Here is a 26,575-nt window from a genome sequence, read left to right as displayed (position 1 = left end):
ACCAGGGTTATCATATAATCTACTTATTATGAAGTAAAATCAATAATGCCATCATTATGAACTCATGAATTAAATATTTCTCTGTCTGGGCTGGAGAGATGGCTCAGTGGTTAAGAGCACTGACTGTTCTTCCAGAGGTCCTGAGTTCAATTCCCAGCAACCACATGGTGGCTCACAACCACCTGGAATGAGATCTGGTGCCTTCTGCTGGCATGCAGCAGAAGGCTGTATACATAATAAATAAATAAAATCTTTAAAAAAACCTGTATCATGGGGGAGGGCCCATGTGCCTAGGCCCAGCACAGGATGATGATGTAGAATTTGGGGAGCCCCTGTAGAAGGGAGGGGGGAGAGGGCCAGTGGGGGAATGGGGGGGGAGAGGGAGAAGGGATTGACATGTGAAATTATAATTTTGTAAAAATTAAATGAAAAAATATTTCATTTAATATCTTCTCATTCCTTTTATTAGTGAAAACCCAAAGTACTTTCCCAAAACTGCTACTAGTTCACAAAGCAGGTCACACATGTGGACACGCATGCACCTGTTATTCTACACACTAAAAATTAACCCAAAACTTAAAAAATAAATATAACACAGCAACTCTCCTTCATCCATGATAGCTATCCCTTAGTAAAGCAAACACATGAGCTACTGTGGATCCGTTTCCAATAATGCTGTCATCTCATTAAGAAACCTAAGACAAGAATCAGGCAGGCTGTGTGAAAAAATTTCACTGTCCTGCAAGGTAAACTAATTGTGCTGCCCACCGAGAACATTTAGACTCAACACAGAATACAGAGGTCCTTTAGAGTTTTCAGCTCACAGGGTATCTATAAATCAGGACAAAAGCCTAAACATTGCCAAGTATAAAGCTTTTTCTCTGATTTATCAGACTAGTAATCCAATATGCTGAATAATCTTATGATCTATCATTAATGCCCCACTAGTTATCACTCATTGGTAAGTATTTAATAGTGTCTGTGCACATCACTTAGCAAAAAAAAAACAACATAAAACTTCCAAGTAACTACCTGAGATTCTGATCTCTTGCACTAAAGTGGGATAGATATCCTGAACCCCCCACCCCACTCTCCATAATAAGCACCTCACAACACTAAAGCATGAGGACAAGGGGAAATTTCCAGATGCCAAACGTAGAGGACAGAAAAATAAATCAATTTATAAAAGGTTCAGAGAGAAACACAGAAGATACAGTATTATAAACATCTTTTGTATCACTGTGGGTAGGCACTGTCCCCAGCACAGCATTCAAACATTAAGCCATGTTTTTGCAGAGATGAATAGGATCCATAATCAGTTAAGTAAGGATGATTACCCCAAATAATCTAGTAATCTCTCCAGCCAGTTGAAAGGCCTTATAAATAGAGCTACAGTTTCTCAGGGGGAAGATATTCTACATGTGGACAACTGTTTTAGCCTGGACATGGCAGTTCCACCATGCCCTTTCTTGTGTCCTGTTCATAGATTAGATATTTGCAAGACTCAACCTTGTTGCCCAAGTTGTTTCTTTGCAATAAGTATCTCAAAATAAATTTCCTGCTGGCTTTGTTTCTATGATTAAATCCTAAATGATGCATGGCATTAGCAGCTAAGCTGGGGTGTCTCTGGAGAAATGGGACATGTTTAAGGCCTACAAAGGTTGGAGACTACATGAAAATACACAAATATAGCCAGGCAGTGGTGACACACATCGTTAATCCCAGCACTTGGGAGGCAGAGGCAGGTGGATCTCTGTGAGCTCGAGATCAGCCTGGTCTATAACAGCTAGTTCTGGGACAAGCTCCAAAGCTACACAGAGAAACCCTGTCTCAAGAAAACAACAGAGAGAGAGAGAGAGAGAGAGAGAGAGAGAGAGAGAGAGAGAGAGAGAGAGAACACAAATATTTGGCTATCTGGGTCATGTTTCTTAGTACAGGGAAGGAAACTATTGCGTTGCTCTAGCAGAGTGGTTGTCAACTTTCTTAATGGTGTGTGACCCTTTAGCTCCTCATGTTGTAGTGACCCCCAACCATAAAATAATTTTTGTTACTACTTCATAACTGAAAATTTGCTACTATTATGAATTGTAATGTAAATATGTTTTCCGATCATTTTTGGAGGTCACAACCCACTGGTTGAGAACAACTGCTCTAGTGCATGCACACACACATATGTATACATATATATATATATATATGCATATATGTATATACATATATATTGTCTAATCTATATACTATTATGTAAATAGTATATAATACATAATAGTGTATATATGAGAGCAGTTGTTTTTGTGTATATATACATATATATATATGTATATATGTATATATGTATATATGGTGCCCAAATCCAAAGCAGCTTGTGTGTAACATGAAGCACTTCCTATCCAGCAAACTGACAAAACTCAAAAGAAAGAATACCATGAATTAGACAGGAGGCAGAACAAGAGACTCTCTCACTCATGATCTTGAACATCAACCATGGAATGCAATCGTGCATCATCTGGTGAAGTCTTAGCTCTAGATGTTCTGTGTGTTTGATTTCATTCCACTTAGTAGTAGAATAAACTCGAAGAACACATACAGATTAGGTGAAATCCCCATGAACCTACACTAGGAAACATGGACAAGAATGGCCCATGCAACACAATGATATATAATGTCAAAACCTGGAAGCGGTTTGTAAACACTCAAGATTGGATCGGGTATAGAAGATTTACAAAACTAGAGTACTCAGCAGTGGAAATAATAAATGAATAAATGATGGCTGACTGCTCTGACACAAACATAGTGCAGAGAAACAAAAACCCATACATATCCCAGTATTTCACATCTTTTCATGATTTTTCGATGCATTATAAAGGTAGGGCCAGGACTGGACCCCGACTTACTCTTGTCCTTTATCCAAGTTTTCAGCTTTATACTAGCAGCTATGTACTCTTCACAGTTGTATTCACAGAGCGCAGGGAAAACATCTGGCATAAAGGAGATAGCCAGTAGTCCACACATTGGTTGAACTATTGGATGAATTTGAAAACAAGCTTCATGCCAGGAACAAGCTTAGGTGTTTCCAGCCTGAAATCCTGATGAGTGAAATCTCGGACTCTGGTCTTATCTGCCAGGATGACTTCCTGCCACATGCAACCCTGCAGCCATTGTCATCTGCTCCATCTGCCTAATTACTTCTCCAGCTTCCCTGAATCTCCACCCAGCAGCCACTCACACCCCAGTGTGACCACATCTCACCAATAATCCGAAGACAAAGGAGCTCATCTTTACTGACAAAAAAGCATAAAGCTTGCACATTTTCCATTATTTAGCATTGATTCTAGAAAGCTGATCTTAGAGAAAATAAGAAATATAGTAGGACTCAGCAAGAATTCAGAAAAATCAGACAACCTTGGCACAACAGATTAAGGAAACAGTTAAAGCGATCTAGTCAAAAGCCAGCTACTGTCACAATTAAATCCTGAGACAGGCTAAAAAATCCCCTGTGCCTTTATGTGTGGGAAATAAAAACAAGTGAAGGGTCAGACTTTAGGGGGAAGAGGTTCATCATTTTTCTGTTGAAGCACAGTAGAAAGCCAGAGAGCTCTACACCAGGTCAGGGTGGTCAGTGATCATCACAGCACTAATTCAGCCTTGAGGCATCAGTTGAGCATAGAGTGCATTTTAATATCTGCAGAGGACACCACTACCCACAGTTAACTCCATCAACTCTGCAGGATGGCATAGAATAAGACCACTGTTGTTGTCTAGTTCAGGAACACCAAGTACATTTCACCCCATCAAGATTAGAAAAGCCTTAATGTCATATAGTTTGAGAATATTCCTGAGCTCATTAGATATTCTTGATCACTTCAGCCATCATTTAGACAGTATTGTTTTAGGGAAAGAGATGGTTCAGAGTACTAACACTTCCTCAATGTCTAGAAGGGCTCATTTGTTTTCTTTTTTCTATTGGTATTACCTTGAGCATAAACTGATACACTCTGACTTCTTGGCTACAAAGTGCTGTCTGTATCAGTTTTTTGTCAGTGATTTACTGATCTACTTTGCACCTAACACACTTGATGGAGGAGGCCTGTATGAGTCTGTATGTATTCTAACAGGGCTGTGGAAATGGCTGGTAAAACAAGAATTATACTGAAAACTTAAGAAGTACTGAAGGAGCACAAAGCCCGAGATATAATCAAACTGTGGCTTGTGAACTTGGCTATGCTGATTCTAACCAATTCGAGGCTTTTCAGAAGTGCCTCCCTTCTCTTAGCAACAGCTGTTGCCTCGCTGGAAACAGCTTCCCTGGGCACTGTCTAAGTTCCCAAGAGCACGGCTGATCGATCCTAATACTATGAAAAGTTCAAAGGCAGAAAAAAAATGTGTCCTTTGTAGACCTTTAGAGTACCCTTAGAGAAAGACATCCCTAGGAAGATCATTCTCGTGAAGGAATAGCCAAGGGAGGACTTACAAGTGCCAAATTTTAAGGTCTTCCTAGAAACACAATATGAAATAGTTTGGCAAGTATCATCATTGTACTATTGTGTGTGATATAATCATGACTTTGATATTGCAAACCTCATTCTTTTCCTACCTTTTCTTCTGCCTGCATAACTAAGTGTTGGCTATAATCAGCTCATTGTTTAAAAGATTCATTTTTTTTCTTTTATGTGCATGAGTGTTTTCCGTGTATAACACATGTAAAGGCTGGAAGAGGGCATAGCATCCCCTGGCACTGGAGGTTTGGACAATTTTTAGCTGTCATTCGAGTTCTGGGGGCTGAATCTGGGCGCTCTGCAGGAGCAGCAAGTACGCTTACATGCTGAACCATCTCTCCAGCCCCTCTGTGCATTTGTAATAGGCCCACTTCTCTACAGGGAGTTCAAGTGTTCGAGGTGGGTAGGTGAGGAACCGTCTTAACACTTTCCATGAAAAAACTATAGACAAATTCATGTATTGCCCTAGTAATTCTCCTAGTTATGCTGGCAACCTAAACCTTGGTGTCTAGCTTAAAGCTATGAAGTCACATACACAACGCAGTCTCCATTACTCAGAACATAATAGGAGTGGGGTAATTACCCATTGATTGGGTTTGTGACAAACAGCACCCTAAATTTGACATCGAGATTATGTGGTTTGGCACTTTCAGCCATCCAATCAGCCAGATGATTGGTGTCTTCCTTTCTTGTCACGATTGCTACAAGCTTTTCATGGTAAATTATGTAATGTAGAACCCAGTTGCAATCACTTACCAGTGTTAAAGGATTAAGGCAGTCATTTGACTTTATGAACATAAAACATTGCATATTTAAAAGCTTCTTACTGCTTACAATCACTGTTGAGACTATAGGGAGAACTCTCAGGGATGTCTCTATCAAGCACGAACTTGTGTCCCCTTGACTTCCACACTCTGACTACAAAGTAGCCCTCCTCAGTTGCTCTGCCCAGAAACCACTGCTTTAACTCCTTCGCCATTCATTTCCCCATTGAGACTTCCAGATCCTTAAGACACAAAATAATACTATTTCTTTTGTACTGTTTTTTCCTTCTGATATTATTAGTTTCCCTATGAAGAAATGGACAATATAATGTTTGAGGAAATATTCTGATTTTGATTAGCCCTTTATGCACAGTTTTCATTTCCTAGACATTGAAGAAAATGTGAGGTTGCAATGAAACTACTTGGATCAGTTTATCTATGAAAAGCATTTTATTTTTTATTGTTTGAAAGTGGAAAGGATAAATGCATCCTTTTCTATTAATTTTTTTCAAGCAATATATTTTGATCATGGTTTTCCCTTCCCCTAACTCCTCCAAGATCCTAACTATCCATGGCAAGAAAGAAAGGAGCAGCTCAGATCATTCCTAGGACAAGGGGGCAGAGAAACAAGAGGCAGGGGGCAGAAAGGCAGAAGGACAGGGAGGCTAGGGGCAGGAGGACAGGGGAATAGGGGGCAGGGGGCAGGGGGCAGGAGAACAGGGGGCATGGGAATGGTGGTGGGGAGAAGGGGGCAGAGGAGAAAGGGGGAGAGGTGATAGGTAGAGGGGAACAGGGGGCAGAGGGCATGAAACATGGCTCAGCCAACATCAGACACAAAACAGTGTAACCAGGAGCATCACTAATCCATCATCTAATAATGCGTTGATAAGCATTTCAGTTACTCTTCACACATCATTATCAAACATTTTAGTCTGCCTTCCATATGCAGGCTTGAAGAGCTGCCAGCTATTTGTAACAGTTTACACTAGCACTAATGTAATATCATGTTGTCAGTGTTTAAAGGCATTACTTCTTTATGTTATTTCTTCCTAGGATAATCTAAAGATGATTTTTTTTAACACAGGATAGGGCTGGCCATGTATCTCAGGCTTACTTTAAATTCATGACCCTCATGCCCTCATGCCTCAGCCTTCTAAATAGATAAATAGTCACAACTATCAGACCTGTCTAAAGAGGTCATGCTTTAAAAAGAATCAAAACAGAACACTCTTTGTCTATGAAGATGTTCAAGTCACCGTACCCTTTAATCCACAGGTGGGCTCCTTTGTCTCTGGACTCCTGTATACGACATGAGGGTGGTACCCTTCCTCGGTCAGCGGATGCTTTTTAACAGGCTCAATGAAAAAGTTTCCATGTGGTAGATGGAAAAATCCAGTCTGTAAATATAGTCAATAAGAGAGTTTATTTGAATCAATATGCAAAGAAAATTAATAAAGTGAAGCATTACAGAGACGTGGGTAATCTCTGGAAATCCCCAAACCAGTGTTCTCAGACTCTGATGCACACAAATAATTGGATCAAATGTCTTTTTAATAATAAGTATTGAATGATTGGTCATGGATGCATTGAGATGCTAATGAATATGTCCACATGTCTACATGGATCCAAAATGTAGTTGTTCAGATTCCTGGATCTTCCTTGGAACCATTGCTGGACATCTATGGATCACAAATAAGAGCCAGCCCATGTTTCTGCTCGTCTCCATGGAGTCCACGCCTATGCCTTCAACCCTTGGATAACAGAACATTTTTATATGTGAAATAATATGACCATACATAGTCACCCAGTTGCTTTCCTGGATGTGTTTAATTCCTCACTTAGGGAAACAAACATAATGTTAAGTATTTGATCCAGTGGATAGCTTCTGTCATGCTCCAGGCAAAGAGGATGTTCTCATTCATGGATACGGAGATCAGTTCTACATCTGAGATTGCTGGTCCACGAGAAATTCAGTGCAGGAGGTTGATCTGGAAGTGCGGTTCTTTCTACTCTCTTGTTCCCTAAGGAAAACTTCTTAGTACCCATTTGAGGTGCTTAGCAATTTCCTTGCTAGCAAGGTATGGTGATACATGTTAGTTATACTCAGCATATACTCTTAAGGCATATGTAGAAGGGTTATGAGTTTGATGGCATCTGGTCTGCAAAACAAACACCCAGGGTTCCAATCCTGTCACTCATGAAACAAGAGTTCACCCCTGGGTGACCTGTTTGAGTTTTATATCAAGTTTTTCAGTACAGCAGACCCTGGAATGAAACTGGGCTCAACCAGAAGCGGCTCCTCACTTATGATCCTGGGTAAATGACTTGCTCAGTTTCTCAGATCTCATCTGAAACATGGGGATAATTACAGGCTATTGTAAAGGACAAATGATAATATAGGACTGGTAGGGAAGGAAGGGTACAGGGTCTTACCTAGCATAGGGCACTTTCCAGACTCTGACCAAGTGGCTTCACAGAATCAGGGTTATATACCTGGACACTGGGGACTTGAAGGAGACTGGGAAAGGCTTCCAGGTCCCGGATCCTCACTTCATACATATCAACAGCTCATACATACAATACATACATACATACATACATACATACATACATACAAACAATACAAATCAGCTCAACAGACGAGAGTAGCTGACCAGCCCAGGCAAACAAGAGGCAAGGGAGGCTCCTCTCGGTTTGGGCATCCTTCTAAGTTCCTGTTTCTCTTACTACATATCAGTGAAGTAATATAGCCAGACTTCAACAATAACCTTGCAACTGGTTTCCTATTTTGACGCTAACCTCAAAATATTCTTAGTATGAAGAATAGCAAGCTTGTGGAAGTAGCCTACAAGATGATTTACATCTAACCTCAGATTTGTTTTTAGTCTGACATCTCCTAAGATACATGACACTTTTTTTTTTTTCTGCAGCTTTGTCTGAGAAGAACCTGTGTGACAGGAATGACTGACAAGGCCAGGAGAACAGGGCCAAGTAATTGTAATAAGATAGTGGGAACAGGCTCCATGCATTACAGAGATTTGGTTCCATTTCTGCAGTGAGTTGGAGACCAACAAGAGCGAAGAAGGCCTGCCTGCTGCTAATGAGGTTCATTTGTGCCATAGAAACAAAGCAGAATCCCGGGCTCCTCGGGGAGCCTGGGCCCGGTGGCCATTTGTGCACTGTTATCAACCTAATACTAATGTCCCTGAAGGAAACAATTACAAAGCTACCAAGGATGTTTAATCAAGAATTCTTCAGACTCTGACTTTGTGTTCAAATGGTGGAGAAGAAACAAACAGAACTTTATCTGAGAGCCTGACTGTTCTAAGAGCAATATGAACAAAAATGCCTGACAGACAAAACATTTCCCTAAAAGCTTCCTTACATTTGTATTCCTCCATGGGGTCATCCCCTGCAAGCATGCCCATGTACACACACACACACACACACACACACACACACACACACACACACAGAGAGAGAGAGAGAGAGAGAGAGAGAGAGAGAGAGAGAGAGAGAGAGAGAGAGAGACAGAGACAGAGACAGAGACAGAGAGACAGAGAAAGAGAGACAGAGAGACAGAGAGATAGAGAAATCATCTCATCTATGTCTATAGTTCACAGAAGCTGGAAGGAGCCAGTGATTCAGCAATGGAAGGGAGTAAAGGACCTGTGAATGTACAAGCAGGGCTGCTAACTGCAAGACCCACCGTACAGGGTCATGGGGAAGGGAACAGGTGGGAGAGAGGATGAAGACATATCAGTGGTGTGAGGAGTAGCGTGAGGTGTTTTCAGGCTAACTGACTTGTGGAAATAAACTCATCTGTTTTAACTAACTTAGAAATACGTGTGAATGTTTCCAAACACCACTACCCTGTAAGGGTAGTTTAAAACAGGATTAAAATAATTTTATAGCATTACAAACATGGAATGATCTGTTCAAACCATAACTGGAAAGTTCCCATATATCTTTCACAGAGGGAACACTCATGTGGAGGAAAAGACAGTTACCATCAGCCAAGAAATTCCCTGCCCCCCTTTGTAATCAATAGCACCTTCAAATGACACTATTATCCTGATGTCTAACACTTATAAATTAGTTTAAAGGCTACACTTAATTTTAATTTTAAAAAGTTCAGATTCAGACATTGGTGAGATAAAGAGGTAATGTAATGGCCCTTAAAGCCCACACCCCAGATGTACAGCTTTGCCAAATCTGACTCTCTCCACAGACCTGGAGGTGACATGTTTATGATCTTCTTTGTCCTCCATGGAAAGCCCTTCCCAAAGAACTAAGATAAGCCAAGGCTGGAAGACACCACACTGTCTGGTGGATCATTTCTGCTTACTAGCACACAATTGAATGACTGCAAAAGTCTCAACAGAGCAGAACTGATACAAGCCTGGGTCTTCCTTTCTTCTAGAGTCTTCAAGCAGGAGTTCCTCTCTAACCTTCAGCACAGGGCAAGACGCAGGTTTTTAGGACCAGTTTTAGGAATAAGAAAGCACAGTTTCTAAGCTAGGGTTTCTCCAACAAAGATTGATGTCATCAGTTGGTTTCCAAGGTTCCAGGTTCACCAAGTCATATCCCCTTCTTCTTTGCTACAAGATATACATTCTGTTTTTTTTTTTTTTTTTTTCATTCAAAAAGCCAGACTTTAGCCAGGCATTGGTGGTGCATGCCTTTAATCCCAGCACTCGGGAGGCAGAGGCAGGCGGATCTCTGTGAGTTCAAGGCCAGCCTGCTCTGCAGAGTGAGTGCCAGGATAGGCTCCAAAGCTATACAGAGAAACCCTGTCTCAAAAAAACAAACAAACAAACAAAGCCAGACTTTGGGAACAAACAGGCCTGAGTTCGCCATTCAATTCCAACAGGAACAAGTAATACATCTTTTTACAAGTGATTTGGTCCTTCTGAGTCTGTGACCTCATCTGTCAAGTCGGGATCGCAGCATGTTTTCTGTACAACAGTTACACTAGGGAATGAATGAGGTAATGCATGAAAATTCCTCTAAATTATGTCTGGCCTTCAGTAAATTTCTCTCTGCAGATTTTCTCACATTGATAGCACCTCTTGTATGACTATGTCATTCATTTCCTCATCCTGGGATATGTGTGACACAGCTACTTATTTTTGGAGATAGTTTTTAGTCTAGAAAAAAATACCCTGCTCATAAAATGGTAGAAGAGCTGGATATAGCTAAATTATTTTTGTTTCTTTATTGGTAATACATGAAACTAAGTATATTTGTCCTGCCATGATTCTTCAGAGCTCTTCCCATAGATTCCCTATTGTTCTTTCATAAGAGGGGGAAAGGGGGATATGGATTTTTAAAAAAAACCCATTCAGTCATTGAAGTGGCTCTTCAGAGAGTAAGAATGCAGTCACCAAACAGAACAAGACATCAGGAGATGCTCTGATCCTGGGCTTCTTTGATTTTAGTGTGCTAAGGTTGTTATGAAAAGCTTATCTAAAATATACATGTGGGGCTGAAGAGATGACTGTTTAAGAACACTTGCCAATCCTACAGAGCACCCAAGTTCTATCACCAGAATCCACTTGGTAACTCACAACCACTTGTATCTCCAATTCAGGCACCAGGGACACACATGGCATAAATACATGCATAAAAACAAAATACATAAAATAAAATACTGAAACATATTTTTAAAAAAACATATACAAAGGGTAGGGACTTTGTAGATGTGGTATAATACCCTGGTTTTTTATTTCTTTTTATCTCCTTTAATTCCATCTGGTATAAAACCAGGGATGTCAGTAGATACTAGATTATTGTATTGTGCTTTGATCTAAAATCTACCCTCAACCCCCAGCTTGTGTTTTTTTTGAATACCTGTTCCCCAGATATAGGCACTATTTTGGGAGAGTATGGAACTTTGGGAGGTGAGACACAGCCAGTAGAAGTAAATCACTAGGGTTGTGTCTTTAAAGACTATATCCAACCTTGGTTATTGTCATTATCTCTTTGCTTTCTGGTCCATCTTGATATGAACAGTCTCTGTACAAACTCCCACCAACATAAACTTAGTGCACCACCATACCTTCTCTGCCATAACAGACAGAAATCCTCTGGAATCCTCTGAGTGTGTGTGTGTGTGTGTGTGTGTGTGTGTGTGTGTGTGTGTGTGTGGTGGTGGTGGTGGTAGTGGTTGTGGCTAACCCTGGTTATCAGCTTCACATACCTGGGAAGAGGGAATCTCAACTGAAGAATTGCCTCCATCAGATTGGCCTGTGGGCAGATCTATTGGGGGCATTTTAACTATAAGAGAGCCCATGCCTCTGGGAGCAGTAAATCCTTAGGCAGATGGGCCTGACCTGTATAAGAAAGGTAGATGAACACGAAACTGGGAGTGAGGCATTAAAACAATTCCTCCATTGATTTTCCTTCAGTTTCTGCCTCCATATTTCTGTCTTGAATTCTGTAAACCAAATAAATGTTATTTCTTCCCTCAGTTGCTTTTGGCCACAGTATTTATCACAGTCAACAGAAACAAAACTAGGCCAGTGTGCATATATTTGTGTATGTGTGAGTGTGTGTGTTTTCCTGCATTAAATTGGTTGTGCTAGGCATTTTGTCACAGTAACATAAAATTAACAAATGCCATAATAATAGCACAACTAAAACTTTACTTAGTTTTCCTCAATCACAAGGAATTTCAAGTATGACAATAGCTAAATACAAGTTGTAAAGAACACTCCATGGATGTGAGGCTGTGAAAGCATATCCACAGTATCTCTGCAGATGAAGACAGTGCCAAGATGTTCCCCTAAAGTCTGAACATTCTGATAAATAGACGTCCTAGCTGACTAAGAGTTTGGGGTTTGAAATGTGAAATTATTTTGTTTAAAGAAGAAAATAAGATTTTGAAAGAATTCTACACATAAATGCTGAAGTACCTCTCTAAAATTACCCCTCAAATTTTTAAAGGATTTTTTTTTAGATTGCAAACTGCATTCCTAAGTAAGCTAAGAGTTATCAGCCAAAAGCCACTGTAGCAATGAAAAAAAAAAACAAAAAACAAAAAAAAAAACAAAAACACTCCGTGGAACTGCTCCCAACACTGTCCTTGGTGGTGGAGGTGGGATCCTCACAGGTAGGTCCAGCTACAAAACAGTCTTTCTTGTTCTGAACAAAAGGTGATGCCAGAGAGTTAGTGTCACCCAGACGCACCCTCTTCTCCCAGTAAATAATTCAACAAAAAGGCTTCTGCATCTACAGATTTCTCTGTGTCTAATTTTATTTTTAAGCAGTCTCAACTAGTCATCTGTTTGCCATATCTCCCCAGAAAAATGAGGCGCCCAACAAAAGAGAATGGGGAAAAATGCTAGCACATTGGAAGCCAGGGAAACAGGTTATTAGAGAACAATGGTAGAAAACTCCAAAACAGAAAAGCACTTTCTCTCCTGTGGGGATCAGAAAGCCACGAAGGTGATTTCAGCCTTATGACACAGCAGGTCATCATTTTCAAACTAGAAGCCTCCCTCACTGTGAGAACACAAAGTTTCCCTGGGATATGAAGAAAATATCCCTGCCTTGTCTTCCCCTATCCTGGTGTGGAAGGTCCCACCCCTACAGAGAACACAACAGCCATGACAGGCAGCTCCTGACCAGAGGGCAATATCTTGTTCACTGTGACACCTGAGACAAAGCATTCCAGGAGGTTTAATGATGACCCTGACAAAGAGGATAGCCTCTGATGGCCTAGTGATGGGTATACACTAGCCCGGAGGGGTTCTGATAACACATTCACTTCACTGTCACTTTTGACAACAATGAAGAAGCCCTCTAACATTAAAGCCATGAATTGGTGCACTACCAATTTTTTATACCCACAAAATAGCTGTAAAAACAGAAGACAGAATAATTCCTTTTAAGGGCCCTTTGTTTAGAGAAAAACCCCATATTCGGTTTCCATAGCCCACTCCTGTCACAGCTATAGATGAACAAGTTCAACATAGTTAAGTGCTGCCCTCCATGACCTTACAGAGAAAATAGATTTGAGCAATTACACTATTTTTTTTTACAAAGCACAAATGAAATAATTCTACTTGGTTAAATATATTTTTAAGCCCTTGAAGACAAGATTAAAATACTAGGGGTAAGGTAAACAGCAACTGGGAAAGTCTTAAATTGCTGATGGGCTCCAAACTAATCCAGTTGCAGTCAAATGGGCACCAGGGTAAAATAAAACACCTGAAAGGAAGAGATGGAGCTCTTTTCATTGGAGGATGGCTTAAGATGTGCATTGTAAAGCCCTTTATCATGTCACCCACAGAGTCTTCAGTGAAGTACACATTGCTTTCTTGATATCTCTGTGTCATTAGTAGTAACCCATCTTACGTCAAGAATATAATGGGTAGAAAACAGAGGATAGTAGTTGAAGCAGCATACAATAAGAACCTTTCTCTCTTTGAGAGGGTAAGATCATCTTCTTGAGCTAACAATCACCTAGTGTCTTAACTTTGCTTCCCATTTCTGTGATAAATTATCCCAGAAAAAGTGACATAAGAAAGACAGGGCTTGTTTGGCTCACAATTCCATGTTACAGTGCATCGCTGAGGTTAAACCCAGATGGCAGACAAGGAAGTAAATAGTGGGACAGGAACCAAGGGCCATTTTACAACCTTCAAAGGCCCTGCATCTTAAAGGTTCCACAGCCTCCAAGAATAGCCTCACCAGTAGGGAACAAGTGCTAAAAATGAGACTGTGAAGAGAATTTCAGATTCAAACCATAATGTTGTTTAATCCATGGTCAAAGGCAGACATCAACTAATTCAGGTGTGCATGCTTAAGATCCAGTCTTACATAGTTCACAATTCCCCTACCTAGTGAATGATGCCACCCGAAGTGGTAAGTTTACAAACTTTACAGAATTTGCAAAGCAAATCTGGTGTTTAGGATGAATATAGTCCCCAAAGATGTTATATCCTAGTCCCCAAAACCTGCAAATGTGACTTTACACTGCAATAGGGAGTAGTTTGCTGGTAAATTAAATAAGAATCAGAGACAGAGAAATTGTGCTGGATTGTCAACATTGACAGTGTGATACCAAGAGCCTTTACGAAAAAAGGGCAGGCAGGTCAGAATGCACATTTGGAGATACAATGACAGAAGAGAAAAGAAAAGGTTTATGTTGTTCTGTGTCTCTATGATAGTGGTAATTTATTTTAGCACCCTAGGAAAGTAAACAGGTCAGCAAAGTCACACAAAGGGAAGTCTGGAAGGTTAAGGGTTCACAGGGACAGGACACTGGTCATGACCCACAAAAGTACTTTGTACATTGACATTCCAGCACCCATAAGAAAGCATTCTAGGGCAGTACATCAAATTTTCCCTGTGTTGACAACTTTCAAATATATTAAATCCTATGTTATTCTGCAACAGTTGTTCTCCCCAATTCCCCCCTCCACTCTCTCCTCTCTCCTCTCTCCTCTGTTCTTTCTCCTCTCTGCAGCACTGGGAATGGAAAGCAGGGCTCACTTATGCTAAGCAAGAACTCCACCACTGAGCTACAACTTCAGCCCACACCTCATTTATTTGAAATTCTGATTCCAACATACAAAATTAATGTCATAACCAAGTAATGGGTTCCAACTGGCAGATTCAAAATTGTTGATTTGAGTGCTAAAAGCTTGTATTTTAGAATTAAATATTCATTTATATTCTTATCCTGCTGCCATGCTGTCTTACTGTGTGTCGTTGGTCACACCAGGAGAAGGGATGGAATGCACATTGATGTAGCTGTTAAGAGTGAATTGCATGTTAAAAAGAAGCTCTTGTGATAGTGCCTGACACTTAGCATAGATTCAGAAACAATACCTAGCTCTTTTGAAGTTAGAAAGGCTTAGTTAGCAATGTTTCAAAGGCTCTGTCAGCTGTTAGGGTCTATCTCTTATCTCCATTTACCCACACCCACGAGTGCACAATGAAGACCCACAATGTCTGAAGTCATTCACCCCTGCTAAACTATCCTATTTGTGAGAAGCCTCTGTTATGGCATGAGATTCTATTGCCCTGTAACTTCCACTCATCATCTTAGTCCTGCCCTCTGGAATGATGCCAAAATGTGCCCATTCTTTTATCTGTAATATCAATTTAAATACACTGTATGCATTTACATGTGCGTCCAAGTGTTCTCTTGTCTCAATGCTTCCATTTCTTTGACAATTTGTCATTGGCCATTGTGTTAATTTTTCAGCAGTCTTGTTTTTCTCTACAGAACATCTACAGAACACATCACAACAACTTGTCAATAACTCTTCCAAAATAGAACCAAGTTTGGAGAAAATGAAGCTATCAGTTTGAGAGGGTATGGAAGGAGTCGGAGGAAAGGGGCTTGAGAGGGGCTAGAGGGAAGAAAGGAGAGGGGAAAGTGATAGAATCATATTTTACTTAAAAACTTATTTAGAATACCGAGTTTCACACCACACACACACACACACACACACACACACACACACACACACACACACACACACACACACACTATTTCTAGTCACCAGATTGTCCAATTATATAATTTACAGAGTTCGCCAGATGAAGTGGCTGAGACCAAGCAAGAAGAAGAGAGGGAATTATAATAGATAAGAAGCAAGAAATTACTCTGAAAAACAGAGAAAGGAAATTGTCACAAATAATGAGAAAGGTAAGAGAAGGAAAGATGGACCAGATTTTCTTTTGAGTCTTATTATTATGTGTTACTTGTATGAAATGATAGGTTCAAGGAACATGTTCTTAACCCATAGATAATGAGCAGGCAGATTGGGCTCCTTATAAAACAAAAAGAAACCCATCTTCCCAGCTGTAATAAAATGCCCTGGGAGGCAGTTACTCCATGCACAGGCCAGTCATTCAAGAGCAAGCAGGAGTTTTTCAGGAAGACTAGAGCTGGTGGCCTCCACTCTGCCAGTGTGAACTTCACTGACATTGCTCCAGGCTTCTCACTCCAATTTCTTCCCTCCCTCCCTCCCTCCTCCCTCCCCTCCTCCCTCCCTCCCCCTCCCTCCCCCCTCCTCCCTTTTTCTTTCCTTCCTTCCGCCATCACTCTTATACTTCACAAAAGATGAGAAAGCCTAAACTTTTTCATTTTTGGAAAGTCCATTTCCAAAGAAAAAGGATGATTTAAAAAAAAATACAATTGGTAGCTACAGGGGAAATAATAATAGCATTAGGCTTTTGGAAGCTTTAGGGTTTTCACTCACATTTCAGTGATGCAGCAGGACTGTATTTTGCATGCTTTATGATTTTAAATGTGTTAAAATACAAGATGTACTTGCTGTACAGAACACAGTTATGCCCGTTTTGTAAGACTCACCATTTAAGTTCATTATTCCAAATTACTTAGTTTTAAATGTCCATGCCTTTTCTTTTATAGTACATTTCGAAGTTTAACTATGATTTATTTGATGCAAATGATCTCTGTGGTCAGAAGCATGTAATGCCATGATAAAGAGCTATACCAGTTGTTCTATAGTAAAATTCATATCGTTAAGAGACAATTAAAATGGAGACAATATGTGTGGAGTAGAATGCTCCTCCTCCTCTCATGTCTCTTGAGGATGCCCATGCTTGGGATTACTGTAAAGGAGGGAGACTAGGAGAACAGAGAGACTGAAATAAATGCTAGACTAGAAAAAGCTTGTCCAGTGTTGCTGGCTTTGTGAGAGTAGATTGGTGCCATAAGCAATGGAATGCAAATGACCTCCAAAGTCTGGAAAAGGCCAGGATTCCCGCCAGCAGTCTCCAATAGCAACACTTCAATTTTGGTTCACTAAGACCCATTTCTAATTACTGACATGCAGAAGTATAGCATACTAAACCGGGGTTGTTTGAATGACACAGCTTATCAAACTAGTTAAATGAGGGATAAGAAACTAATGCAATAGGGATTAGATACACAGAATACAAAAGGAAGAATGAGGCCACCCAGAATTCAGGTATTATCAGGTGTGATCTTTTGCACAAGACCAGCCTAAGATTGGCTCCATCAATATTTCATCATGGATAGAGAAGGGACCATTAGGAACCACCCCTCCCTGAAGGACTATTGAGAGTTTATGGTTGTTGGGGCAAGGGTGTTGTTTTCTTCAGTATTATAGCCACTAGTATGTTGCTCTCATTCTACTCATTCTAGTAAACAACTTCCCATACATTCTCTGGAAAGAAACTCTAATTAAACTCATTGAGGCCTACACACAACAAGACATGAAAGCAGATGAGGACTTGTGAGGAGTAGGGGTAAGAGGGGAATGGGAGTAGAAAAGACTAAAAATCACATAAATGTATACAACTATTGATAGAAAACATTTTTAGATGACCTACACCTTGATAAAACTAGTATCCAGCCTTGGGACTAATAAAGCAGGCCAACTTTGCCCCTTGGAAATTTTAGCTACCTGAAATAGGCCAAATGTTTGAAAGAACTAAAGATGAAGCTGTGCTATTCAACTTAACAATCAGAAATGATGATGTTTGGGGGTTGTCATAAGAAGGGCTTCTATTGCTAGGCTTAAATCACAACCAAAAGTGACTTGGTGAGCAAAGGGTTTATTTCATCTTACAAATGGTAATTCATCATCCAAGGAAGTCTGGGCAGGAACTCAGGGCAGAACCTTGGAGGCGGGAACTGGTGCAGAAGCCATGAAGAGTTCTTCTGACTTTTCGCTCATGGATTGTTCATTCTGCTTCCTTATACACTTAAGACCACAATGCCAGAAGTAGGACTGTGTATAGTAAGCTGGGCCTCCCAGATCAATCATCAGTCAAGAAAATGCACCACAGGCTTGCCCACAGGGCAACCTGGTAGGGGCTTTCTCCTCAATTGAGGCTTCCTCTTCCAAAATGTCAGGCTGACATGGAACTAACCAGCAAAGAGTTCATCTCAAACCCAAGATTTTTTTTTGCCAAAATCACTGCAGTGGCTACTAAGAAAAAATGCCAAAATTGTCAAGACTGAAATAGAGTTCTTTATCTTCTGGAAAGCAAAATTGGAGACAGAAAGCCCTGAGATAGCTGGTTCCATACATTTGGTGGACTTAACAGATGAAAAATGACAGAGAGGTCAGGTAATTTGGATATGCAAAGTCACGTTCTAGTATGGGTCTTTCATATATTACCAGTTCCCTTGGATTTTAGGCTTGTAACTGAACCACAAACAGGGGGGAAGCCTTTCCTACTGTAGGCTACTTATCTTGCTCTCCTTACATGACTCCATATTGTGGCATTGCACACTCTGCTGTGCATTCTGGACACTCTTACCCACACATGCACACCTCACAGCTTCCTCCAACAAACAGTCTTGGTCATCTATACACGCATCTACAAGTAATGTATATGTGTATCCTTCTCCTTTTCAGCTTAGCAGTCACAATAATGTATTTTCCACAAGTCATTAATTATGCTGTAGTAATAGTTTCCTCTCAAATAACCTCATCCATTAGGAGTGGAAGACAATTGTTTTTTTACACTAAGACAACCATCTGACAAATTCTCATCCATGGCCAGCATGATCACCATTCCAAAGATTCCACGGGGACCTTTCAAGAACATTCTGGTTGGCCTCAAGGGCATAAAGAGGAAATGCCTTATGGGATAGGCCTTGATTATTTCCAAGATTGAACTAAGTACAGGAAAACTTGCAATCCCTTGGGAAGCATGATCAAGTCACAACCTTCCAGGAACCTCCTGGGAGACTGTGGGGCTGTGCACAATCTTGTGTCAGCATTTAGGAGTGCCTTCTACAAGTGACTTCTACAATCCTATCCAGGCAAGGAGGATTCCTTAGCACCTGTGATTTGCTTTGTCTGAAGATGCACAGAGAATTCCAACCCTGGAGCTTTCTGGCCCACAGAGTTCTGGAGCATTTATAGTAATGCAGAGAAGTTTTTTAAAACATCTTCTTCAAATCTGGCTGAAGAATAGATTCTGCAAAGAATCTTCTGTATATTAGGCCAGGAGACAATGAGGAAAATGCTCTTTCAACTTCCTGCCCTACCCCCAACCCAACCCCCTCCCAACTCTTACCGTATAGAGCAGCATATGTTGTTCAGAACCATCATGGCTAATGCTGCTCTCTGTGGCAAAATTCCATTTCGAGAGTGGGTGCTTTCATCTATTTGTTCAGCACTATCTCTGCATTGCTTAGCAACCTTCCCAACACATTGTAGGTGCTCAACACACACACACACACACACACACACACACACACACACACACACACACACACTGAGCAATTAATGCTGAATAAATGACACTTTAAATATTAATTATAGTTTAACCCTTGTCTTAGAAGGAACGAGGAATTTGAAACTAAGGCCTTGAGACAGGATCACACTAAGGTTTTCAATCTGAGTGAATGAGTGGGTCCCAGCCACTGCCTGGCAGCATGTCTTAACACATCTTGATAAACCAGAGGAAAAGGAGCTGGGGGGAAGGAGGGAGCTCAGTGACTAAGTAGAGAATGTTTCACAAAGAAATTAATCTCTCCAATCTGTTGAAATTAATCTCTCCAATCTGCCAACAAATTCTGCTTTTTAAATTTTCTTTAGTATTCTAAATATCCTAAAATAATTAGTTTGCATTATTTGAGAATTTAGGAAATACCTACATGATGAAAACAGGGACAAAGTTTAACAGATATGGTGTTTTGGTTCTGAAAGATGAAGGGCATGGAGGGTGGGTAGTGGTCATGGCAACACAGAAAAGTAAACAGCTAACCCCGACCAAAGATGGAAAACGTGTGGCCCTCACACTGCCACCTGCCTCATTTACACAGTTCCTTACTGTATCATAGAAAGTACGGTTATGCATACCTGACATCATTACTTCGCCCTTCTCCCATCTCACAATCCCTCTTAACAAGCAATCGGACAACCTCTTCTAGTTAGCCAACACTGGCAATGTGAGATGAAATCTTTGACCTCTGTGATTGAGACACAGCTTCTAAGTATTGCATCAGCCACACCTGAGCTAGGAGCCTGTTTTAGGGTTTTTATTGCTGTGATGGAACACTATGACCAGAAAGCAAGTTGGAGATGAATGGGTTTATTTGTCTTACTTTTTTTTCCATTGTTGCTCATCACTGAAGGAAGTCAGGACAGGAACTCAAACAGGGCAGGATCCTGGAGGCAGAAGCTGATGCAGGGGCCATGGAGGGGTGCTGCTTACTGGCCTCTGTGGCTTGCTCAACCTGCCTCGTTTGTTTGTTTAGATTTATTATGTATACAGTGTTCTGCCTGCATGTATCCCTATAGGCCAGAAGAGGGTACCAGATCTCATTACAGATGGTTATGAACCATCATGTAGTTACTGGGAACTGAACTCAGGACCTCTGGAAGACCAGCTAGTATTCTTAACCACTGAACCATCTCTCCAGCCCTGTAGTCTGCCTTCTTGTAGCACCCAGGACCACCAGGCCAGCATGGCACCACTCACCTTGAACTGGGCCCTCCCCCATTGATCACTAAATGAGAAAATCCCTTACAGCTGGATCACATGGAGGCATTTCCTCAACCAAGGCTCCTTCTCTCTGACAACTCTAGTCTGTGTCAACTTGACACAAAACCAGCCAGTACAAAGCCCAAAGACTGAGCAATAATATAAGTTATAGAATCAATCTTGACTCACATCAACATATGGTTATACAAAGAAAACTGTGATGAATATATTGCTATTATTCAGTCTTCAACATAAAACACTGTAAGTTACAGCAAAATCAATGGGGTGGGGGAATTATTAAGTGAAATCTCAGCTGCAGAAGGATGAAAGTTACATAGTCTCTCTTATATGAGGGTAGTTTTTTTCGTCTGTAAGAGGACATAACTGATTACTAGAGGCTGGGAAAGGTTGAGAAAGGAAAGTTGGCTAAGTTGATACCAAAACCTCATTAGAGAAAACTAAAATGTTCTAACCTTCTACAGAAGATTAGTGCATACAGTTTAGACTAGCCTATAATATACTTTATAAAATACTAAGAGAGGTGCTCAAATGCCCTAAAGACAAAGTGATAATTCTTCCCATTCAAGAAATTTAAATTATCAGGGAATGTTAATTATGCTAATTTGACTAGTACCTACTGCATTCATGTATTAAAACAGTGAAGCATAGTCCACAAATATGTCTAACTGTGTGCTAATAAAAAGTTGTCATTGGATTTAATTAATTCTAAGCACCAACTACTTACAGCACTTTAAAGATAAGCCCCACCACATATACTGAGCTTTTAAGAAAAGCTTGGGTTCTGCTTTTTACTTGCACTTAACAAATAACTCTAAAGCAAAATGGCTGGTGAGGAGTTGACCTCTGGCTGAGGATATCTCCAGGAGACAGATTTCAGTTCCAGCTAGGTAGGTGTCTTAGTTGAGTTTCCATTGCTCTGATGAAACACCATGACCAAAAGGCAAGTTGGGAGAGACAGGGTTTATTTGGCTTACACTTCCATATCACTGTTCATCATAGAAGGAAGTCTGAACAAGAACTGAAGGAAGGTGGGAACCTGGAGGCACGAGCCAATGCAGAGGTCATGGAGGGGTGCTGCTTACTGGTTTGTTTCCTCATGGCTTAATCAGTCTGCTTTCTTATAGAACCCAGGACCACCAGCCCAGGGATAGCCCTACCCATCAATTACTAATTTAAGAAATGCCCTACAGCTTAGATTAGAATAATGTGGAAATGTGAAAAGTCTTTGAAAGAGATAACATCAAAGCCGAAGGCACATTCAAGGTTCCTGGACACAAGTGTTGGTCTTGATTAAATCTTCACTGACCAGTCTTCCTTATTCTTCTAAGGGCAGCATTTGCTACTTGTATTTTCAGGTAATGACCTTTCAGGATTCAGGACTTGCCCCTCACTGAATACTGGCTCAGCACAGCACAGGAACCCTTGAATACTCCTTAGTAATTGCTCTACTTGACACTACCATGAACTATATTCTTGATATTTCAGTGAAGCAAGGTTTTCACTTTCAGCTTTATGAATCATGGTCCCTTTCATTTTCATTCTGCCCTTTCAAGAAATTTAAAGTGAGAAGTGAGATTAAATAATAATAATAATAATAATAATAATAATAATAATAATAATAATAATAATAGTCTGTCTTATGGTAGGTAAACAATGTTTTTATGAAATGGAAACCCACTGTCAGACAGTTTATGGCCTGCCATGTGGTCTAGGTATACATGCGTCTTCCTTTGTTTTTTTTTTTTGTTGTTGTTGTTTTTGTTTTTTCGAGACAGGATTTCTCTGTGTAGCTTTGGAGCCTATCCTGGCACTCACTCTGGAGACCAGGCTGGCCTCAAACTCACAGAGATCTGCCTGCCTCTGCCTCCCGAGTCCTGGGATTAAAGGCGTGCGCCACCAATGCCAGGCTACATGTGTCTTCTATAGAATCTCCTCCATGATTTACTATGACTTCAGCATCCTGGAAGTAAGGTCTCATTTATTTTGTGAATTTGTTGTTCATGGAAAGAATATTACACTGACTCACCTGGCCTAAGTGTAGACCTAAGCATGTGCCTAGAACTGAAAGAAGACAGGGGGCATGTGTCAGTCTCCTTTGTTTCCCTTCCCTTTTTGTCCCATCTAAACCCAAGCAGGTCTTGATGATACTCAATGATATCTCTCTAGAAGCCTATGCTAACAATGGGGCTACAACAACCTTCAATCTTCCCAGCTTTGCAACAAGAAAAGCTTAGTTCGCTGTTCACTGAAATAAGCATGGGGAATGCTAGCATTCCCCAGCAGCAGCTGCACATGCTCTGAACTCACCACCTGTTTCCCTTCAGACTCACCTGGTCTAAAATCTCTGTCATTCACCCACAAAGAAGCACTTTCTATGGGGGCTTCCCATGTGCCATATTCTCTCCAGCTCTCTTAAACACAGAGGTAAATAACCACAGCATTTGTGCGTCACGAGACTTACAGTCTTAGCAGAAGCATAGAAAATTAAACAAGAAATTAAAATATCACCATTGGACACCGAAGAGATGGCTCAGTGTTTAAGAACACTGGCTGTTCTTCCAGAGGACCCAGGTTCAATTCTCAGCACCCACATTGCAGTTCACAACCACCTCTAACTACAGTCCTAGGGGACCCAACATCTTTTGGCCTCTACAGCTGCTTCATGCACACAGTACACAGACATACATGCAGGCAAAACACTCATACACATAAAATAAAATATAAAGCAATCAACATCACCAGTCTTGTCAAAGTCCAAGAATTCTATGAAGGACCCCAAGTGGAATTGATGTCTAAGATAATTTAATATCAGAAGCATATTAAATTTTTCTTTTATTCTGCATGTCTGGCTATACCTAGCATTATGAAAACATTTCTAGAATGTTGGAATAAGATAGAAGGATGAAATTGTGGCCTCTGGACTTCACTCTAGAACAGCATCTAATAGGCTCAATGAAAGGCTGTCTGACTCTCGAGGCTCTCCTGTCTGAATTACAACTTACTTTTAAGGAGACACCAGACTGTGGAGTTACAAGTAGTTAGCAGGTAATGGAAAAGGTGAATTACTTTTACTAAGTAGAAATGTAAATTGTTACTGTCCGGGGCAAAGGAAACTGGTTTGTGCAGTGTTACATGTTTGTCCTTGGCATCCTTTCCTGCATTCTTTGATTGCCCTACAGTAGCTATATTGATGTCATTCTCACTACACATATGTTTTGCATGAGAACCATGTTTCCAATTTTTGCAAAGATTCTCTGATGTGAAAACACTGGAGGGGAGGAAAGGAAAAGTGTTGTAACAAAAAATAATCTAGTCATAGTCCCTCGTTCAAATTTCCATCTGAAATAATGCATTAGCAATAGCATGTGTTTCTTTGGATTATATGACCAGTCACAGATATGAATTTGGGAAGAGGCAATGATCAACCTCTGAGGTAAAAAGGGAAGTTTTACACACACACACACACACACACACACACACACACACACACACACACACACACCTATACAAAAGGCCACTGTGCATATATGCACACCCGTAATAACTTCACTGGCTCTCAAGCCTATTGAACTGAGATGAATGTCAAGAGGTCACCCAATTAAGAATGTGAGGATTACTCAGGAATCTTGCTGGATGGCTGTCCTGATTCTGAATATCTAGGTGGGCCTGGAAGTCTGCATTTCCAACAAGGCCCCAGGGACTGCCATATGACAAATTCGGGCCACGCTGAATGGCATGATCAATATAATCTGAAGGAAGAACCAAAGAAGTAGAAGGGGACCGCCAATCTTCCAGGAAAAACAAGCCAACAGAACAGCTACAGCAGCCACAGGTCAGAGAACAGACTCTGGGGAGACCCTGGGGCTCAAAGACCACAGTAGAATGCCACCCAAGAGGTCCATCCTGGTTGCTTTTGCTTTTTTCCTTAACAGTTGATAAAAGCCTACACAACTATTATAGCCTTGCTAAATGATGGCTTTCTATCTGTACAGCTAAATTTGTTTGGATTATCTCTGTTTGAATCCATAGCAAGAAATGGAAATGTCTTGAACTGGTCAACAGAAAAGATAGTTTACATGTCTGCCTTCCAAATATTTTAAACACACACACACACACACACACACACACACACACACACACACACACACACACACACACAATGTAAGAAGTAGTTGTACAGAAGAGAAGAAAAATAGAATTACACTAAGGCAAAGTTATATGTTACTGAACAGTCAGTCATATACAAAACTGACTTAAAATATAGTTTAAAATCAACACAGAAAATTAAGTGACAGATTGAAAATTGTTTATGGGATGGGAGTGATGGCTCGATGGGTTAAGAGTGCCTGCTATACAAGCATCGAGGCCTGAATTTGAATCTCTAGCACCTACATAAAAGCCAGGTATAGTTGTACCCACAATTCCAGGGTTGTAAATGGAGACAAGAGGGTCCCCAAGCTAGCTTCATGCTCAGGTTTGTAGATGGAGACATGAGTGTCACTGGGGTTTGGTGGCCACCAAGCTAGCTCCAGGTTCAGGGTTGTAGACAGAGACAAGAGGGTCACTGGGGTTTGGTGGTCACCAGCCTAGTTCCATGCTTAGGATTGTAGATGGAGATAGGTGGGTTACTGGGGCTTGGTGGTCACCAGGATAGCTCTAGGTTTGGTGAAATACACTTTTGAGAAAGCAAAGAGGAGAATAATAGTGTAGGAATCCCGGTGTCCTCCTATAATCTCAGGTCACACACATAGGCACATACACTTGTACAAACACAAGTGCACACACACACACACACACACACACACACACACACACACGTGAGCACACACACACTGTTTTAATATAATAAGACAATAAAAGAGGGATGAGAAACAAAAATTAAATAAGACATTAAGAGAACATGGACCTTAAGGGAGCTGGAGGAAGAAAAATGTTGACAGAATATATGTGATACTACTTGTGTGTGTTGGGGTGGAGACCAGCAAGAGATGCAGAGATGGAGTGAAAGAGAGTCACAGGGCAAGGAATAAATGAGACAAGACATAACAACATATGTATCAAAATAAAGCCCATTACTTTGCATGTGAACTTTAACATTAATGAAGAAAACAAAGCAAAAGGTGCAAATTTAATCATATACATAATTATATTCCCAATGGTTTGTAGGACCATATTCCCACTTTCACAATGTACTGTCTTGCCTTTGAGGCATCTTCATTCATTATTCCATGGGAATTTTTCCATTAGAAGTTTGTATAAAACATTTTAAAATAGAACTTTTAGTTGCTTCTTACTGCTTTATTTGGCTGACTGTCAAAAAATACCCCTCTAAAACATCAGGTTGCTGAGATAGAGGCTAAAACGTAGGTTCCTGTTGTCAAATGAAACATATCTTTGCAAGGGAAAGAATGTGAGGACTTTAATAAAATTAAGGTAGCCATCAAAGGGCAGTACTCACTGGCCCTATAAACATTGATGGGGTTCCTAAACTAGCCTAATAAACTGCTTGAAATTCTCACCATTTTCAGCATTTGTTGACAGAATCTTTACCATCCCTATGAAAGCTGGTCCATAAAGAGAACGGTCTTCCTAAGGCTTGGTGGCACATGCAATCCTAGAGCGTTAGAAGCTGTGACAGGAGACCTGTTATGTGTTTGAGGCTACGCTGGATACACAGTGAGTTCAAGACCAACCTAGGATACGTGTTGAAACCTTTCTCAAACATATGTGTGTTGGGGGTGGGGTGAAATGGATACAAGAACTATAACTCTATAAACATCACATATACAAAGTTGGTTTGTCAATAGCATCAGCAGTTGCAATCCTGGCTCCTGGAGA

General features: G+C 40.6%; 1 protein-coding gene across 1 annotated transcript in view; it reads right to left on the bottom strand.

Annotated features, from left to right (window-relative positions):
* The window catches only part of Adamts12 (ADAM metallopeptidase with thrombospondin type 1 motif 12), a 241,599-nt gene that overhangs the window by 158,177 nt on the left and 56,847 nt on the right, over window positions 1–26,575 (bottom strand). Inside the window, exon 3 of the mRNA XM_027401266.2 lies at window positions 6,522–6,657. Coding sequence (XP_027257067.1) covers window positions 6,522–6,657 — 136 coding nt within the window. The remainder of the gene's footprint in view (window positions 1–6,521; window positions 6,658–26,575) is intronic.

Source organism: Cricetulus griseus, chromosome 2 (assembly GCF_003668045.3).
Source record: "Cricetulus griseus strain 17A/GY chromosome 2, alternate assembly CriGri-PICRH-1.0, whole genome shotgun sequence".
NCBI classification, from domain to species: domain Eukaryota; kingdom Metazoa; phylum Chordata; class Mammalia; order Rodentia; family Cricetidae; genus Cricetulus; species Cricetulus griseus.
Note: the sequence above shows the minus strand (reverse complement) of the source record. Positions and strands in the feature narration are given on the sequence as shown.